The sequence below is a fragment of the Mastomys coucha genome, unplaced genomic scaffold (assembly GCF_008632895.1).
Source record: "Mastomys coucha isolate ucsf_1 unplaced genomic scaffold, UCSF_Mcou_1 pScaffold14, whole genome shotgun sequence".
NCBI classification, from domain to species: Eukaryota; Metazoa; Chordata; class Mammalia; order Rodentia; family Muridae; genus Mastomys; species Mastomys coucha.
This window is the reverse complement of record NW_022196896.1, coordinates 72,063,562-72,065,564: the sequence shown is the minus strand read 5'-3', so window position 1 is coordinate 72,065,564 and position 2,003 is coordinate 72,063,562. Positions and strand designations below refer to the sequence as shown.

At 42.8% G+C, this 2,003-nt stretch overlaps 1 protein-coding gene across 1 annotated transcript in view; it reads right to left on the bottom strand.

Moving 5' to 3' along the window:
• Window positions 1–2,003, bottom strand: part of Ercc5 (ERCC excision repair 5, endonuclease) — a 44,110-nt gene that overhangs the window by 31,771 nt on the left and 10,336 nt on the right. The window contains exons 3-5 of the mRNA XM_031368976.1: window positions 1,780–1,895; window positions 1,165–1,251; window positions 24–143 (exon numbers count right to left, since the gene is read on the bottom strand). Coding sequence (XP_031224836.1) covers window positions 24–143; window positions 1,165–1,251; window positions 1,780–1,895 — 323 coding nt within the window. The remainder of the gene's footprint in view (window positions 1–23; window positions 144–1,164; window positions 1,252–1,779; window positions 1,896–2,003) is intronic.

The following is a 2,003-nucleotide window of genomic DNA, read 5'->3' as shown; positions in this document are numbered from 1 at the left end:
GTATTTGTCATATTAAAAAATACAGGGGAAAAAAAAGCTGGGTGTGATGGCACATACCTATAATTCCAGCACTTGGGAGGCAGAAGCAGATGGATCGATCCCTGCTCATTGGAGGCCAGCCTTGTCTACAAGGGAGTCCAAGACTGCCAGAGCACCAGCCACACAAAAACAAATAAACAAAATAAAAATAGTATTAAGTTTTGTAAGAAAGAAAATTACAATATCAGAATTGTAAAGGACAAAGCATACTGTGCTGGAAGGTGGGAAGTTGGGGCAAAGATGTGAAACAGAAATTTTGCAAGGATGAAACAGAAATAAATATTGTCACTACTGAGATGCCTGAGAAGAGAGAGTGAGGACAACACTGCAGAGAAAGGAGAGGGCCGATACAAAAGGTACCCTGTTGCCAGGGACCCGCTGCAAAGAGTCTGAGAGGCTAAGGTCAAAGAAAGACTGTCCAAACTTCTGGTCCACCAACTCTTTAAAAAGACACCGTGAGGACTAACCACCAGCAGAGACTCATGGAAAAACTGGAAAGGAACAAGTAGGAAGGTGCCAGGAATGCAGGTCAGCATGACATGGTAGCCACCTGGGCACAGAAGCCAACAGAAGTACAATGAGAAGTGCTAAAGTGTCCACATGTCTAGTAATTTAGCTAGGCAGTGAGAAAGATGAAAGGAAGCTAAGAAGCAGGTAGACTCAACATGAGTACAACAACAAAGGTGAGGGATACTGAGAGTTAATGGTTAAGCATGGGTAGGGGCAGAGTAAAGGGAGAGGTCAGGGTACAGATGGGATAATCAAAAGTATCTAAAAAGATTTCATATAGAAACCCATACTTTATATGTTAGTTTAAATATATAATATACAAAAAAAACCAAAAAAACCAGGAGTTTAGCACAGATATTCTACATGGATCGACAGTGATCCTAGAAGACAGAGATACTAAATGATAATCTCAATGTAAGGAAAGATCACCCTATAAGTCAAGGAAGCCCTAGAGAGCTCTCAATCTGAGATGATAGGCATTTGATGCCAGTATGCTCAGCTTTTTATGTGGGTGTTAGGTATAGAATTTGGGTCCTCATACTGTGTCAAGTCTTTTACTAACTGAGCCATTTTCCCAGCCCCTAGAGTAATATTCCTTGGTAGTTAAGCATTTACCTATGTTTTTCTTCCTCTTGTAAAGGTGGCAAAACATAGATGTCATCCTGTCTTTGAACTTGAGTAAGACTCGGTAGCACTTCATTGCTGAAAAAGCACACACAATGGTCAACAAAAATCATAGGAAATGCATCTTGAGTCAATCCTCTTCTCTGACTGGTTAGTCAAACCCTGTTCAAGGATGTGACTGACCGTTTCCTTGTCTGGGTCTCCCCTCCCAGCATGGGTCTCCCCTAAACTATTGTCACAAGTAACAGCCAAGTGGGAGGAAAGGGAGACTCACTAGAGCTGCTCACAGCCTTGCCACAGCCCCAGCTACAGTCAGGAAGGGCTCTATCAAAGTCAAGTGAACCCCAAAGGACAGCACCTGCACAGCACATGTGAAGTCCTATGTTCCATTCCCCACAACTCTTAAAAAACATATAAATCAGTAAACTAGTTACTGAAAAGAGGAAGCAGTAAGACAGCATTTCTTTCACATTAGCCACAATTCCTCATCCCCAAGTCCAACGCTATCTCTCTGATCGCTCCTCTCCTGACTCTGCCTATGGTACATGAGACAAAAAAGAGAGAGCAGCAGAGTCCAGTGAGTGTCCACTATGGTCTTCCTCTTGCCTTGTGCTTCTGAAGGCGGTCTTCACAGCCTGTCTCTTCAGAAAGGTTTTTAGGAGTTTCTCTGTGTTTTTTCTCGAGTCGATGGATGCAGAATCCTTCTTCTGCCTTCTCTTTGCCTGTGAAAACCAAGCATGTGGGATCCACTAGCAACAATGTCTCATCTGAAATCAGGGACAACAGTTGCTCTAGTGAGTCCTTCTTACTGCTGTCAAGAACTATATTCA